Source organism: Rhineura floridana, chromosome 9 (assembly GCF_030035675.1).
Source record: "Rhineura floridana isolate rRhiFlo1 chromosome 9, rRhiFlo1.hap2, whole genome shotgun sequence".
NCBI classification, from domain to species: Eukaryota; Metazoa; Chordata; class Lepidosauria; order Squamata; family Rhineuridae; genus Rhineura; species Rhineura floridana.
Window position 1 is genome coordinate 108,848,978 of NC_084488.1, and position 14,707 is coordinate 108,863,684.

The 14,707-nt window shown below is 42.4% G+C and overlaps 1 protein-coding gene across 13 annotated transcripts in view; it reads left to right on the top strand.

Moving 5' to 3' along the window:
* Positions 1-14,707, top strand: part of LIN54 (lin-54 DREAM MuvB core complex component) — a 53,199-nt gene that overhangs the window by 24,882 nt on the left and 13,610 nt on the right. For 10 of the 13 annotated variants that reach the window (XM_061583157.1, XM_061583149.1, XM_061583152.1 and 7 more), the window contains 5 exons: positions 5,117-5,262; positions 7,719-7,877; positions 8,273-8,489; positions 10,239-10,315; positions 10,480-10,677. In XM_061583157.1, the coding sequence (XP_061439141.1) occupies positions 5,117-5,262; positions 7,719-7,877; positions 8,273-8,489; positions 10,239-10,315; positions 10,480-10,677 (797 nt within the window). Of the gene's footprint in view, positions 1-1,357; positions 1,424-5,116; positions 5,263-7,718; positions 7,878-8,272; positions 8,490-10,238; positions 10,316-10,479; positions 10,678-14,707 lie in introns of those variants that run through there. The other 3 variants (XM_061583160.1, XM_061583154.1, XM_061583156.1) reach the window with 3 other exon arrangements.

A 14,707-nucleotide genomic window follows, 5' to 3' on the forward strand; every position in this document is an offset into this window, starting at 1 on the left:
TCCTTCCAACCACCATCAAATTACCAATCACATCTATCTCCATTGACAAAAATGTAAAAATTACCAATCTGGTGCTTTCCAGTGTCTTTGTGCAAAAGCATAGATCTAAGACACACACAGCTTTATGGATCTTCATAATTTTTACAAGGCTCTCAAAACCACTATCAAATCATAGGTTACCTCTGTGTCCACAGACATGTTCTGTGATTTCTTGTATGGTTTTGTTGACACCTCATGTCAAAAACATGAAGATTTATGGGGATCTGTGTCCCTGGATCATTGTTACTGTGGTGTTGGAAAGCAACAGATATGTGAATTTTGTTGCAGTCTACCAACAGAAGCTTTAATTTGATGGTGGCTTTTTGAGGAGGCTATATAAAATCAAATGCTATTGGAGGTCACTGATTCATAGGGTTGCCATAAGACGTAATCGACTTGAAGGCACATGACGCACACACATATAAAATCATAGGGGGCAGTGCCCATGGTGGACTCGCAAAATTCCAAATGTGCCACAGGGCTGTAAAATTTGGCAACTCCTGGTGCTCTGTGCCCTTCTGAGCTCATGTGCTCCTGTTCCTCCCTCTCCACACACACAGAGATGAGGACTTCAGAAGTTTCCTCTTTTAGTTGCCCTTGGCTTTCCATATTATCTGAACTGGTAATTGTTGTGGTTTCACAGTAACTGTGTTTGATTTGAATGAGCCTGTTCAAGGTCAGTTATAACAGATTGCTTAAACTTTTTAATGCCCTTTAACCATCTTGTCAGTTGAAAGATTAATGTAAGGTACATTTCCTCCTTATTTTTTCAATGCATGTTTGTGATTGAAGATGATAATACATGTTGTTAGTACAGCATGCAAAGGTGGAATTTTTGCTTGTGTAGTGTGAGGATGTAGCGGCATTGATTCTATGGCTGGCAAGGCAGAAGCCAAGATTAAAAACTCCAGACACTTGGGCGAAAGGTCTCATTTAGAGTTAGGTCTCATCTGAGCAACTCTGGATCGAGGAGAGCTAAGTTGCAATCAGGTAACTCTCAGCAGCTTATCATTTATTATTTCCTAAACTTTGGGAAGTAATTAATCAAATGCAATGGTAAGTTGCTGGGAGTCATCTGGCTATGATTCAGTGCTCCTTGGTCCTATGGGAAGCCCTCAAAGAGGATCTAAGCGCAATAGCGCTCTCCCCTCCTACCAGCAACTGGTATTCTGAAGCATACTGCCTCCAACAGTTTTATTTTAAAAAAAGGCGAGTAAGGGGGGTAATGATAGAGGTATATAAAATTATGCGTAGTGTGGAGAAAGTTGCTAGAGAATTTTTTTCTTCCTCTTTCATAATACTAGAACCTGGGATCATCCAATGAAGCTGTATGTTGGAAGAGTCAGAACAGAGAAAATGAAGTACTTCTTTACACAGCACATAGGTAAACTATAGAATTCACTTCCACAAGATATAGTAATGGCTGACAACTTGGATGGCTTTAAAAGGGGGTTGGAAGAATTCATGGAGGATAAGGCAATCAGTGGCTAGTAGTCATAACGGCTGTGTACTTCCTCTAGTGTCAGAGGGGTGTGCTTCTGAATATCAGTTGCCAGGGAGCACAAGTAGGAGAGTGCTGTTGTACCCATGGCCTACTTCCAGCCTTCCCAAAGGCACTTGGTTGGCAACTGTGAGTACAGAGTGCTGGACTAGATGGACCTTTGGCCTGATCCTGGAGAGCTCCTCTTCTGTTCTTATCATGGTGCCTGATGAATCAGAATTGTGCAGCTCTTTGGAAAGGGTTTCAGTTTCTCGGGACTCGGCAAGTATTCTACTGCCATAAGCCTGCTATTTACTTTTGCGTGTTCAAAAAACCATGTGTATTTCATGAAAAGAGCCTTATTGGATCTGACCAGTTTTCCATCTAGTCCTGCATCCTGTTTCCACTCATGATTAACCAGATGCCTCTGAGAAGTCCACAAGCATGATGTCAATGGCAGTAGCTACTCCCCCATTGTTGCTCCTCAGTAGTAAGTATTCAGTGGCATAATGCCTCAGTCTGGAGGGAGTATATAGCTATCATCAGGGCTGGCGCCAGAGGGTGGCCAGGTTGGGCACTGGCTAAGGGCCCCTGTGGCCCAGAGGGGTCCTTGAAGCGCCTCCTTCAGGGTGAGAGTGCTTCCGTTCCACATTGCACAGCAGCGTCGGCTATCGACCCTGGCACGGATTGCAGAGAGGGAGTTCCCAGGCAACCCCCCCAATACAGTCACTGTGGGCTTCAGTAAGCCTGCATGCACACCCCACCTACCTCTCCCGTCCCTGTGAATGATGTGCATGCATGCCTATCATTAACAAGATGGCAGTGGGGGCTTCCCAAAGGTGCTGACACCCCCACCACTATCTTGGTTGATGGTAGGCATATGTGCGTAGCACGCACGTCATTCACAGGGATGGAAGAAGTAGGTGGGGTGTGTGGGCGGGGTTATTAGCCCAGCGCTGCCTGTATGGGGGGGCTGGGCTACAGCACCATAGGCCCGGGATAAGTTAGTGCCCAAGGGCCCAGTCATGCCTGGCACCAGCCCTTACTATCATAACTGGTAGCCAGCCTGTGATGGGCTCATCATCCATAAATTAGACTAAACCTCTTTTAAAGCCACCTAAGCTAGTGGTCATTTTCACTTCTTGTGGCAACAAGTTCCATAAATTAATTATGTGCTATATGAATTAGTATATCATTGGATTGGCTGGAAGATCAACTAGAATGCAGTCCCTTCCAACTCCATGATTCTGTGAATCTGCTGATTGGTTCCATAGGATGCTTATGAGTTCTAGTATTATGAAAGAGGAAGATAAAAGTTTCTCTTTCACTCCACCTTTGCATAATTTTATAAATCTCCATTGTGTCCCCCATGGTTGTCTTTTTTTTTTTTAAAGTATGAAACCCCAAGTATTGTAGCCTTTCCACGTAGGGAAGCTTCTTTAATCTCCAGATAATTTTGGTTGCCCCTTTCTACATCTTTTCCAGCTGTACAATATCATTTTGGAAATGGAGCTATCAGAACTGTACATTGTATTCCAAGCGTGGCCATATCATAGGCTCATATAACAGCAATGCAATGCTGGCAGGTTTATGTTAAATCCCTTTCCTAATAAAGCCTGCTTGTTCTTGTTGGCTGGATTTCCATCTCGAGCAGGAGAAAATCCTTTTCCTAGAATGTCTTCAGAGTGCTAATTCGTGATTACCAAGGGGCTGTTGTGGAATGCATGCTTTGCATATGGGAAGTCCCCATTTAACTGGCACCACCAGTTAAAGAATTTGGTTATGAGGGCCACAAAAGACCTCAGGAAGCTGCACAAGCTGCTAGAAGGCACTTTAGGAATGGTATTTTGAACTCTGGGGGAGGATTAAAACGCTGCAGAACACTCTGTTCCCAAGCCATGCGCCCAACAACCACCGATAAATTAAGCTTCCTTCAAGTGCCTCACTCAGTTCCCACCTTCTGGAAAGATGTACTTGTGCAGCCAATCTTCTTCAAGATGCATTTCCACAGAAATTTGCTGTTATCTTTTCCTTCTTTGTCTGACTTCCAGTTGGAGCTGTAATAACTTGCAGCTAAGGCTTGAAAGGAAACTGAGGTAGTTCAGCTAGTATTGCAGCGTATACAGTCTTGTCTCAGGATGTAAATGTACCCTTGCGTTTCCACTCATGATTTATTGCTGGCAGCAATTTCTAGAAGAGAGAATATATGCATCCATGTCCTGAGTGGATTGGGTGGAATTTGTCTCACAAGATTATTAGTTATTATTTTATTTATTAATATTATATCTTGCCCTTCCTCCTAGAAGGAGACCAGGGCGGCAAACAGAAACACTAAAAACAGTCTCAAACATCTTAAGAACAAAAGACTTTAAAACATTTCTTTTAAAGTCTTTTGTTTTTAAGATGTTTGAAACTGTTTTTAGTGTTTTTGTTTGTTGCCCTGGGCTCCTTCTAGGAGAAAGGGCGGGATATAATTTTTTTATATATTTATGTATTTTTTTAAAAAAGCTTTAAAAACATCTAAAAAAGTAATTCCAACACAGATGCAGACTGGGATAAAGTCTCTACTTAAAAGGCTTGTTGAAAGAGGAAGGTCTTCAGTAGGTGCTGAAAAGATGACAGAGATGGCGCCTGTCTAATATTTAAGGGGAAGAAATTCCAAAGGGTAGGTGCCATTATACTATACATCTGCTTCCTATGTTGTGCGGAACAGAACTCCTGATAAGATGGTATCTGCAGGAGGCCCTCATCTGCAGGGCGCAATGATCGACTGGGTAAATAAGGGGTAAGACTGTCAGGTTAACTAACTGCTGTTTTCTTTTCCTTAGAATTTTGCCACATTTTGTCACAAGATTCTAATTATTTTATTTTTATTTATTTATTTACGCTTTTAAACCGCCCTATAGCAACGAGCTCTCAGGGCGGTGTACAGCAAGATAAAACCACATTTAAAAACGAACAAGTGTGGAGTACAGCATACAATATAAAACATATTTAAAAACAAAATTAGAATACAAATTAAAATAAAAATACAATTACAGTTAAATTTAAAATAAAATTAAATTTAAGCTTAAAATGCCTGGGCGAAGAGGTAGGTTTTTACCTGGCGCCGAAAAGATAACAAAGAAGGCGCCAGGCGTATCTCATCTGGGAGGGCATTCCATAATTTGGGGGCCGCCACTGAAAATTTTGTTAGGAATACAAGAGGGGGAAATGGAAGCAATTATATTTCTGACATATCTTCACCTGGACGTTGCTAATACAAGAGAAAAATGGTCAGCCTTTTGAAATGGAAGTTTTGACTTGTTTGGATGGCGAAGTCATACGCTGACAATTTTCTCTTGTCTCTATTTTCTGTTTTCATTTAATCCTTGATGGTCTTCAGTTACTTTAATTTATTTTAAAAAACCCTTTGACAGAATATATGAGACATGTCTATTCTGTTACAAGGAGAGGTGGATGAAATGAAGGCAGCATCTGTTGTGCATTGGTATAGAACAGTGAATTGATGTGCTGTTGATTTCCATGATATGTAGCTAAGGCTGGAACAACTTTAGTGGCTAATAAACATCAGCTTGTCTCTGTCTTTTTCCACAGGTAGGGTTCTTTCACAGACTACTCCAGGAACACCTCCGAAGACTGTAACTATCTCAGAAAGTGGTGTTATTGGGACTTCTTTAAGCTCTACTATACAACAGACACCAAATAAGATAGCCATCTCTCCCTTGAAGTCCCCCAACAAGGTAAAAAGTCTGTTTAAGTAATTTTACTTTTTATCATAGGTATGGCTCCTAATCTTGCTGCTTGCTAGTAAATGTTAAAGGTCCATTCTTTAATTTGCATACATGCTTACAATTATTTTTGTGTTGGTCTGAAAATGATCACAAGTCATGCACATATTCCACTTAACATATTCCATTTAGTCTGAACTGGTGATTCAGAAATGTGGAAAAGTTAGCCATTTACAAACAATCCAAATGCCGGGGCTGCGGCAGAGGAGTAGCCAGCTGAAAGCTCTATGGGATCCTCCTCCTACTTGGGAGCTGGCAGCCCAGCTGAATGCCAGCTCCGTTGGAAGCCAAGCGCATGAGCCAGCCGGGAAGCAAAGAGGCCTCCCAATGAGTTAGCGCTCCCTGTAGACAGCCATTACAATTTTTTTACTGCTCTGGCCTTTCGGTCGGCAGAATTTCTGAATGGATCGGGACCTGGGGGAGGGCTCTGAAAGTGAGGAAGATCTCACATAAGTCTCCCCCCCCCCCACGGCTCCCCCCATGCACCCCATTTTCAGGCTTCTGCTGGATTCCACTAGCCCCTCCATCTGCTGGGCTGGCCATCCCTGGCGGCACTGGCCTGCTCCTAGCAGCGCCATGGCTCAGCTGCAGCGGTGCCGGGAGCCTGCCAGCACAGCATCCAACTCCCCCCAGCCTGGCCGAAAGGTGAATTGGATTGTTCCTTTAGTCAGTCTATAATTAAAATCTACAAGATTTTAACAACAATTAACCTGAGTTTCTGCTTACCTTTTTTTAAACAGTCCCTCGTTCATTTTGTTGTTACATTTTCAAATTATCTACAGCAACAAAACCTAGAAGCTTATTGTTTGCATTCCTTTTAATGAAATTGGAACTTCCAGATTATTACCAAACATCCACCGATTGAGCAAAAATATTTTTTTTTAGGGAGGGGGGGGATTCCTATTGCCAGCAACTTCTGTTGCTGAAACTGCTGTCATTTGTTTACCAACCTGGTGCCCTCAGATATTTTGGACTACAGCTCCCATCAGTCCCAGCCAGAATACTATGTTGGCTGCAGCTGATGGCAGTTCAAAACACCAGGTTGGTGAAGGCTGTGTCATACAGATTAATTGAAACTGATACCTTCTTCAAAGCAGACATTAAAAAAAACACAGGGAGCTGCTTCTTAGACCTACCTCACTTTGTCTTTTGTGTGTGTGTGTGTGTGTGTGTGTGAGTCATTCATTAAATGGGTATTTCCTCCTCCCCCCACCCCCAAAGGAGCCCAGGAGTAAAATAATAAAAGCATCCTTAACATTTTAAGGATTGCCGCCCTGGGCTCCTGCTGGGAGGAAGGGTGGGATATAAATCAAATAATAAATAAATAAATAAAAATAACATTTCTTAAGAATAGTTCCAATACAGATCCAGACTCGGTTAAAATCTCTACTTAAAAGACTTTGCTGAATGTAGATGGTACTTTCTGTAGCCATATTAATTGACATCCACAGCAACCATTGCATACCATTCTAAAATGTCTTTTGACTGTAAAATTGACTGCAAGGCAGTTCATCAAAATAACACATATTGCATCCCTGCGTGATTGTTATCTACTGGATCATAATATCAGTCTTTTAATGCAGTACTCAATCAAGAGGATCAGAATATTCTGTGTCAATCTGCTTCTCTGTTGGAATTGCTTTTTAATATGCTTTTAAACCTTTTTAAACAATGTATTTTTAACCTTTTTAAAAAAAATGTCTTCAAAGCTTTAAAAAAATGTTTTTAAAGTTGTTTTGTTTTAATGTATTTTAATGTCTGTTTTTATGATGTTTGAAAGTGTTTTTAGTGCTTTTGTTTGCCTGCTGGGCTCCTGCTGGGAGGAAGGGCGGGATATAAATCAAATAATAAATAAATAAATATTTTTCAGGAAAAAATTGTTACTTTTGTTGGAAACAAGACCAGTTTTCATTGTAGTGTTTAGAAGTAATGAAAACAGAGTTGCTGTTTACACATTCCTACCCATGGAAATGCAGTTTACATGGTAATACCCGTGCTAGTCCAGATGTGCTTAAGTCCAGATGTGCTTAAGTCCAGATGTGCTTACAAACTCAGGCATTAACATGGGTTTCTAAATATACTCTTGTTGCCTTTGGCTATCCATCCATTCCCTGTTTTCAGTGGTTGTTTTATGTGTTGCTTTGGTTTACTACTATGAGTTTGTTACTCTGCTGTCCAAGGAGCACAGGCAGAAGGGGCAGTTCATCAGTTTTGTAATTTTTTTTAATGAACCCAGCAGGGCTGTATTCCATGTTCTCATTGAGAGAATGTTTGTAACACCAACAGTATTAAAAGTCTTGCCCTCTTCTGCTTTCGTATTCTGTACACATCTTGAAGCTAAAGGAGCCATAGTTGTGTACATCTGTCTACTGCATAACGTTTTAACTTAAGATCTTCAATTTGTTAAGCAGCTAACAGTGGTGTCGGTCGCCTCACAGCCTCCAAGCTCTCCACAGAAAACAGTTGGTGTTCCTCTAAACGTAGCTTTGGGACAGCAGATTCTCACAGTGCAGCATTCAACACCCTCTTCTCCGGGAAAGGCTGTAGCTAACAGTACAACTGCTCAGGTATGTGTTACCCTGACTTTTGTTATAAGAGTCTGTTCTTGGATTCTGACTCTTAGTACTGCATAGTTTCAGATATTGTTGGCTATTTGTCCATACTTTTGCTTTTGTTTTGATTAGTTCAGATGACATGCTGTTGGGAGAAATAGCTTAAAGCGAACTGGGCACATGTGGCTGTTTACTATAGCCACCAAACAGCATCTGGCATTATCATCATCATCATCATCAACTACTACTACTACCATGTTATAGTGCATTTCAACGGTTTCTTGAACTGTGCTTTAATCTGAAACATGAGGGGGAATAAATGCTGACTCTAGAAATTATTTGTTTGCCAACAATAAAAGAAAGATTGTTATATCAACACCACAGAAATAACTTTATAACTGTTTTAATAGGCTGTGAAATCTGCAGTGCAGACCCTCACTATGGGGGGAGTGAGTACATCTCAGTTTAAGACCATAATTCCCTTGGCAACAGCACCCAATGTTCAGCAAATTCAGGTACCTGGAAGCAAATTCCACTATGTCCGGCTCGTAACTGCCACAACAGCCAACACCTCAGCACAGCCAGCCACTCAGAATCCCTGCAGCAGCACGGCACCTCTTCAGCAAGGTTAGTAGTGTCTGTAGTTGAATGTTTTCATGGCAGTTTTGGAAGTGTTTTAACATAAATATAAATGGAATTAGAGAAGTATTTGTTTAACATTCCATGCTTGATTGACACAGTTGCTTTGTGCTAATTGAATGCCAACTCCCAAGTTAGGAAGGTTTATTTCCTAATAATGGTTGGACTAATGATTTAACCATGGCTATTTCTTCTTGATCTTTGCATACTTAGCCTCTTGGCTGCCCCATCTGTCCAGCAGCCTCCCCTTCTCAGCCCCACCCAGCACACCAGTGTTTTTTTTTTTTAAAAAAAGCTTCCAGTGATGCAAATGGAAGCTATTTTTAAAGCCTAATTGCCATTTAGGAGGTGATGGGAGTTGCATTTGGAGTGAAGGGTTAACCTTTCCCATGCAGTGTACCCCTCTTAAAATCATGCCCCCACATGGAGCAATTAAGGGGGAATATTCCACAACGCTGGTTTAATTGTAGTGCAGCCCACACATCTCCACAGAGAGGGTGCTGCGTGGCTGGTGCCAAACCACTTTACATTCCAAGGTTACAAAAAGTATCAGGTTGGGAACATGGCTTCTTTGCCTTAAACGTAATTTTACACAGCATTATGAATTTCTCTAGGAGATGGTGCAGAAATATAGTCTGTCTTGTGTGGCATTATTATGCCATGATTTGTCTAGATGTTGATCAAGTAAATACTAAACAACAGAGGTTTGATGTGTATGTTTTCCTTTTATTCAGAGTTTTGAAAAACTCCTTGTTTGTGCTTTTAAAATAGCCAGTTGGGCTAAAAGTATGAAGTGTTTATCAATTAAAGCAATCACAATGTGCAGGCCCATCACCCACTTTCATTATTTTCCCACATAATTAGCAAACAGGCAGTTTGCCAGAGGAACTTGCAAAAAAAATGTTGAGGGTATTCAACTAAATTCTACTCAGAGTAGATCCATTGAAATGAATAGACCTAAGTTAGTCATGTGCATTAATTTCAATGGGTCTACTCTGAGTAGGACTAACATTGGATACAGCCCATGGACTTCGGAGTGCTTTTGCTCACTCTTTAGTCAATCAGCCATACTATTCTCTAGGACACTCCATGCCATTTCCTCCCCCTCCCCCATTGTTCTGTTCACAGACATACATACACACCCACAGCCTGTTAGTCAGCATTCCATAGCCATGTGACCAGACTCGGTTCACATTTGTCTGTTTGGGGTTTTCTTCCCTCTTGTTAGGGTTTTGTAAAATATTGTTTCTACTTGTGAACCTTGGGGGTTCCTCCAAGCCTGCTCTCACCTCCCTCTTGAGCATACATGGTGCCATTTTGGCTACATAAAGACTGGCTCTGGGAGAATCTTGAGTTTGCTATTAGTGTATATATAAGCATAAAATCAACCCCAAACTCTACTGTTGTATAAACGTACCAAATTTGTTGCTCTGGCATGAGGTCCAGGATGGCATCACGATTGGCTATGTTGCCAGGGGTTATTTTGCTGCTGCTGTTTCTTTGTAGCTCTGTTTATGTGCAGTTGACAGAGCTGCCTCTTTCCAGCAATGTGCCATGATGGCAAAGGACAATATTTCTTGCTGGAATAGCACAGCCCAAAGTAGCCCTATCAGTTTGCTCCCTGGTATATGAGAGTAGCAAAGTTGGCTGGCTATCCAAGGAAGCTGCTCAGCATCCTCTTAAAGGTCTTAGCACGGCAAGTTGCATGTTATGTCTGATGCAGTTTCTTTTGAACAGCTAAGCCGATGGTGGTGAATGCAACGCCTGTGCGGATGTCTGTCCCAATTGTTCCGGCAGCGCAGACAGTCAAACAAGTGAGTTCTGTGTCCACCTATTTAATATGAATGCCTAGTTTTTTCATAGGTGCTTTTGGTTAGTTGTAATTTCTGAAGGCATTTACCAAGTAACTTCCTGTCAGTTTACAAAGAATAACTTCTTGTATGCAATGAAGATACCATGAAGATTTCCTTCCTTGCAGGTGGCACCCAAACCAATTAATACATCTTCACAGATAGTTACCACAAGTCAGCCGCAGCAAAGACTAATTATGCCTGCTACACCACTGCCGCAGATCCAGCCAAACCTCACCAACCTTCCCCCAGGCACTGTGCTGGCCCCAGCCCCTGGGGCTGGGAATGTAGGATATGCAGTTCTTCCAGCTCAATATGTCACACAGGTATGGCGTTGTTGTGGAGATGAAATCGACCAAAATATAACAAGTATGTGATGCTTGTAATTAATATTCTTGTTGGGCTGAGAGGGGGTGCAGTTTGAGGAATTAAGGTTCAAATATTTATTATTATTATTATTTCCATTTATAGACCGCTTACTATCTAAAGATCTCAAAGCGGTTTACAATAGAATACACAAGGTACAATAAAAGACATATGAGATTAATTTACAAAGCAAAATACATAACCAATATCCATATCCATAAACACAGTATAAAAGTCAGTTCACCAAGGGAAGCCTGTAAGGCGCCCTCCCCGCTCTATGAAAGTGTCAGAAAACTGAAATTATCTTGACCATGGAGAAGGGTGACAAGCAGGTAAAGCGTTATCGCTCCCCTGGTGCGGCTTGCTGCCATTTCTCTTGCCTCTCCTTCCTCCCGGTGGGGGGAGGGGGGGAGTGCCCGCCAGCTGCAAGGCTCCAGGACTGAAGCCTTGACGGGTCTGTGTGTCCATTGTTCTGAAGGCGGAGCATCTCTCCGGGAGGCAGGTTGTGATCAGAGAGCAGGATGGGCTTTAGCTGGGGGCTAAAGAGGGTGGCCGTCGTATTGATGTTGATAGGGGACTGCATGTGACCCCCACAATAGGGAAAATCAGAGGCCCACTCTGCCTTGTCTGCATAGCTCCAGTGACTGGTCCCGTGGCCAGGAGGACCTGCCTCCGAGGGGGGCCCCCTCCAAATCTTCCTCACCGGTGTCTCCGTCTGCACCAGGTAGTTGGGCGGGCAGCAGCAGCAGCAAGAAGAAGAGGCCCAACCTCAGCCCCTCCCAAGCGTGGATGCTCATTGTGGCTCCATGCGGGGTCTCTCCAAGCCCATTGGAGCACATGATTGTGAACATCAAGCACTTAGTTCACAATTTAGCAATCTCCCAGGGCAGGTCTTCTTCAATCTCCTACTGCTGGAGCCTAGTGCATACCTGTAGGGTATCTTTCTGTTTTCTGTGTCTTTTTGTTGCCAGTTTTTGACAAACATGACACACTTTGTAGTTCAAGCAAGAATAATTTCCTGGTGTCAAACATCGGTGGATGGAAAATTAGTGTTAGAGGAAGGAAGGCCTAATCTGATAACTGAGACATACTTCTCCCCCTTTCTTCTTCTGGACTATCCTTGGGAGCACACTTCTCTCTGTTAAACTGAAGACACTATATCCAATCTCCAAATCTCCCACTATGTTATTTCTGGGATTTTCCTAATCTGTCATCTGTACTGCAAACTATATCAGGGAATCTTTCCTCCTAGGACAATGTCGCTGCCCATATATTGGCAGAAAAACAGGAGAAAATAAAATTCTACACAGGACCTTCCTGCTCCAATAGGGGGGAAATGGTGGTTGCATTTAATATGATGGCTTACTTTTCCAGGGCACACGTCAGCACTTCTCATAGCACACCAGTGTGTCCCAGCGTAATTCAGGAACTGCTAGCTTGATGCCTGAAGAAATAGTGCCAATAGCACAAGATACTGTATAGACTTGGAAAGTGCGTTAGATAGGCTAGGCTGAGGAACACCTGTGGATTGCTGCTGTCTTCTTTTTGAAAGCTTGGGATGGGAAATTGTAGGTGGAACAGCTGTGTAGAGGCTTAATGGCCCAAATTATTGAGAGTAGCTCCCTAGGTAAAATGGTGACATCCCCACACTTCCTGGTAGCCAGATAGTCTTACAGAGCAGAACTGTAAGAAAGAAGAGCTGCAACATGGCTTAATTAGATGGCCAGGTGGAATTCTTTTGGTGCAGTGCTCAAGCAGATGATACATCTTCTGCCAGAAAGAGAGTCTGGGAATAACTCAACCCACTAGATAAAGCAGGCAGGAAAGAGGGGACCCTTCAATTCCATCCATAAACAAGTATGGAGAGAGGAAGAAGAACTATAATTAGCTAGCTGAGAAAAGATTGTAGCCAAATTATTACATCTGAGCTTTGTAAATAAGCCTACAAAAATTGCTGCCCTTCAAAAAAAATTATATGCCTGATTGGGACTGGCAGAGAAGGGCCAGCAAGCCAGAATCAGCATTGGCACCTGGCATCCTTGATGAGCTGCTAGGACCACAGTCCCTGGTGAGGATCTACTGCTGATGCCTGCCCTGGGGGCCCCTTTCATTTTTTATTGCCTAGTACTTTGACCAGCATCGGGTAGCTGGGTCTAGCCAACATTTAAATTTCCCCAAATGCTGCCTTCTACCATTATACGGGGGAAATCAGTGGGCTGACACCACTATCAGGTAAGCCCGCCGAGGCTCACTGATAGGGGAAGGGGCGCATTTGAGAGCACTTTGCTAGGCCCCCTCAGACCTAGAGCCACTCCTCCAGCAGCAGTCTTGCTCAACAACTGTGCTGGGCGCAAGCACAGCACTCCATCCCTTCTCTGCCAGCCTGCTTACTTGCCTGCATGCAATTCCTGGTTGCCTAGGACTATCAGGCTAGTCTATAAATGCAAGGCTCTGTTACCTAATGCTTCTGTGGGGAATCTCATTCCAGCCACCTTGGAACAATGCTTTGAAATAAACTGAATTCCTTCTGTTCCCAAATCAAAGCTGAAAATGGAAGGTGTGAGGCTCTCTACTGAAAGACAGAGAGAAGGAAAATCGGACTTCTCTCTGGAGTGTAAGGTTCAAGTGCATTCTAAGTACTAGATGACAGAAATTTGTGGACTGCATAGAAATATGTGAAAAATCATTTTAATAACAGAAGAAGGGAGTAATTCCCCTGTGACCTTTCTAGAGCAATGAGAACTCAGGATTCTGAATCTGAAAACCAGAATGATCCCATTAAATTAGGAGGACTATGAAAGGTGGAAAAGAAAGTGGAACTGATAAAATTTATTGTAGGTAGTAAGCCACCATTACTATGCCTCTGGGCTACAAAGGTCAACAGAAATGGTTACGGTTAACAATAGGGGGTTGTGGGGAAATGTAGGACCATCTGACATCTTCCTCTCTAAAATTCTGTCTGCTTCTCCAAAGGAAGCAGGCATGAAGAATTTGAAAGTTTGCAAACAGTTCCAGCACAAGCTCATTTGCACTTGGTGTTTACACCTAAAGTGGAGAGAGCACTGAAAAGCAAACAGAGCTGATTGCGCAAGAAGGTGTCTTCTCATAGGCAATAGAAAGACACAGAGAAAAGTCATGTCACCTGAATCCTGATACATAAAACCAAGGCATGAAGAAGGAAAGCCACATTCTCATAACTCTGTTTTTGTTTATAGACTCTCCCTCTCTCCTGCTTTTTCACTACCACACTTTTTGAATCAAAATAGGATACTTGGAGTAGATACCTTTTGATGTGCTTTTATTTATTTTTTACAACCCTTTTCCCCCAAGATGCTTATCCATTTTGTTGATATCACAAAATTGAATTCCAGGAGCCCTGGTTCAGATTTCTGGAAATCCCCTAATAGTTTAAGAACAACAAAAATCCAAAACAAATTATAAGCTGATTTGACAGGCTCTTCGAACTATAAATTTATTTATTTATTTATTTATTTATTTATTTTATTACATTTTTAGACCGCCCTATAGCAATAAGCTCCCAGGGCGGTGTACAGCATAATAAAACAGGTTAAAATACAAGTAAATATATTAAATACAATGTAAATACAATACACAATAAAACATAATTAAAATTTTTCAATTTTACATTCAAATTTTTAAATTTTTAAAATGCCTGGGCGAAGAGGTAGGTCTTTACCTGGCGCCGAAAAGATAACAAAGAAGGCGCCAGGCGTATCTCATCAGGGAGGGTGTTCCATAGTTCGGGGGCCACCACTGAGAAGGCCCTAGCTCTAGTTATCGTTCTCCGTGCCTCCCTATGCGTTGGGACACGGAGAAGGTCCTTCGACGTCGAGCGCAGCGACCGGGTAGGTACATAGCGGGAGAGGCGTTCCGCCAGATATTGCGGTCCGATGCCGTTAAGGGCTTTATAGGTAAGAACCAACACTTTGAATCTGGCCCGGAAACATATTGGTAGCCAGTGCAGCTGGG